This window comes from Eimeria maxima, genomic scaffold (genome assembly GCF_000499605.1).
Source record: "Eimeria maxima Weybridge genomic scaffold, Emw_scaff756, whole genome shotgun sequence".
Classification (NCBI taxonomy): domain Eukaryota; phylum Apicomplexa; class Conoidasida; order Eucoccidiorida; family Eimeriidae; genus Eimeria; species Eimeria maxima.
Genome location: NW_013563967.1, coordinates 12,813 through 15,312, shown reverse-complemented (window position 1 = coordinate 15,312; position 2,500 = coordinate 12,813). Strand labels below are relative to the sequence as shown.

The following is a 2,500-nucleotide window of genomic DNA, read 5'->3' as shown; positions in this document are numbered from 1 at the left end:
TGTATATTGCATCTATTTATTTGCTGCTGCTGCTGCTGCTGCTGTTGTGTATCCAGAGACACGGCAGCAATTCTTATCAATAACAGAAGGAAGGGACGCATGCAGCCCATCAGCAGGAGGAGGAGGAGGAGGAGCAGCAGCAGCAGCAACTCCTCTTGTTGTGTCTCCTGCCTTAACCTTTGATAGCAGCAGCGAGTATTGGTTTGCTGCTGTGTCTCCTCCTCTTGTGTCTCCTGAGGCCCTGTCTCCTGTTGCTGCAGCAGATAGCCAGTTTGCTGCTGATGAATTTATTTGTTTACCTGATCGTCTTGCTCCTCCTCCTCCTGCTGCTGCTGCTGATCACCAGCAGCAGCAGCAGCAGCAGCAGGGTGGGTTGCTGCTGCAGAGAAATTTTGGTGCTGCTAGTGTACAGGGTTTTAGCAGCAACAGCAGCAGCTGCCTTTATGCTGCAGCAGATAAACAGCAGCAACAGCAGCAGCAGCAACAGCAACTGCAGCAGCAGCACCAACAATGTTCTCCTTTACTATATCCTAGACAGCAGCAAATGCTGCAGTATGCGCAGCAGCAACAGCAGCAGCTGCAGTATACGCAACAGCAGCAACAGCAGCAGCAGCAGCAGCTATTGAACCTTGAGCAGCTATTGCAGCCACAGGCGCAGCAGCAGCAGCGGCATCTCCGACGTAGGCGACAGCAGCAACAGCAGCAACTGCAGCAGCAGCAGCAGCAATCGATTGAAGACAGCAGCAGCAAATTAGATCCTTCGCTAGGGTTAGATGGATTATTTATGTTACCTGCACCTGCTACTTCTGCTGCTGCTGCTGCTGCAGCAACAGCAGCAGCAGCAGCAGCAGCAGGACAACAGGGACCATCAACAGGATTACTCGAATCAACAGAAGAAGAATCAACAGGACCAATAGCAGCAGCTGCTGCTGCAGCAACAGCAGCAGCAGCCGCAGCAGCAGCAGCAGCAGGACAATCTAGAGGTAAGAGACCCCTTATATATGATAAAGGAGAAAGGAGACAGATGAGGAGGGAGACAGTGTCTCCTTTGCCTCCTCCTCCTCCTCTATCTACAATATGTAAGAATAAACAACCTGCTGCTGCTGCTGCTGCTGCTGCTCCTGCTGCTGGTGATAGTGATGGTGGTGGTACAATGCAGCAGCAGCAGCAGCAGCGCTTCGCAGTGGCCTCAGGCAGTCACGTCAGTCACTGCAACAGCAGCAGCAGCAGCAGCAACAGCAGCAGCAGCAGCAGCAGCATCAATGGCTGCTGGGGTATGCCTATGCGCATGCTAAGAGATTGGTATTGTTTAGCAGAGATGGAGGAGACACAAGATATAATAGAGGGAGAAGCAGCAGCAGCAGCAGCAGCAGCAGTTGCTGCTGCTACTGGTGATGATGGATGTACTCATGGTAGCAACACATGGTTCGCTAGCAGCAACTATAGACGCTGCAGCAGCTGCAGCTGCAGCAGCAGCAGCAGCAGCAGCAGCAGCAGCGTCGTGCTGCCATTTCGTGTTACACCTGAAGAGGTAGAAGCAGCAAATGCTCTCGCTAGAGAGCCGCTATAATTATACAGAAGCAGCAGCAGCAGCAGCAGCAGCAGCAGCAGCAGTACGAGCAGCAGCTGTTACTGTCGCAAGTATACAGTCGCTGCTGTTGCAGCAGCAGCAGCAGCAGCAGCAGCAGCAGCAGCGATAGAGGGAGATTGTGCAACAGTTGCACCAACATATACAGCCACAGAGGGTCAGCTGCAGCGCAGCGGCGAAGGCAGCAGCAGCAGCAGCAAAGGCAGCAGCTGCTGCTGCAGCCGCGAATGATGCAGCGGCAACATGGGCAGCAGGTGCAGCATCTGCTGCAGCAGCAGAAGCAGCAGCAGCAACAGCAGCAGCAGCAGCAATCTGCTGCAGCACTTGATTATAAACAGTTCGCATTTTTCTTTTCAATAAAGACTGCAGCAAAGGCAGCAGCAGCTGCAGCAACAGCAGCAACGGCTGCAAAGGCAGCAGCAGCTGCAGCAACAGCAGCAGCAGCAGCGGCGGCAGCAAAGGCAGCAGCAGCAGCAGCAAATGCAGCAGCAGCTGCGGCATCAGCGATCGCAGCAACAGCAGGAGTTTCAACATGCAGCAGTGGCATATACAGCAGCAGCAGCAGCAACAGCAGCAGCAGCAACTGCTGCTGCTGCAGCAGCAGCAGCAACACTGCCAATTCAAGGATACAAGGCCTCCTCTAAGCTCTGCACCTACACGCTATGCATATAGCTAGCTAGCTAAGAAGCTAGCTAGCCAGCTAGCTAACCAGCTAGCTAGCGAGCTGTATAGCTAGCTAGCTAGCTGTATAGCTAGCTAGCTAGCTAGCTATACAGCTCGCTAGCTTATTGACTAGCCAACAGTGTGGCTAGGCAGCTAGCTATGGTATGCAGCTAGCTAGCTAGCTGGTGGGGGGTAGGGCGGTTTATTGTTAATAGGAGGCAGCATTGTTTATTTTTGTGTAAAGATTAC

At 53.2% G+C, this 2,500-nt stretch overlaps 1 protein-coding gene across 1 annotated transcript in view; it reads left to right on the top strand.

Moving 5' to 3' along the window:
* EMWEY_00042370 (hypothetical protein) overlaps positions 1-1,570 on the top strand; it is a gene marked incomplete at both ends in the record, with an annotated part of 2,569 nt that extends 999 nt beyond the window's left edge. Inside the window, one exon of the mRNA XM_013478890.1 lies at positions 57-1,570. Coding sequence (XP_013334344.1) covers positions 57-1,570 — 1,514 coding nt within the window. The remainder of the gene's footprint in view (positions 1-56) is intronic.
* Between the last annotated feature and the right edge of the window lie 930 nt (positions 1,571-2,500).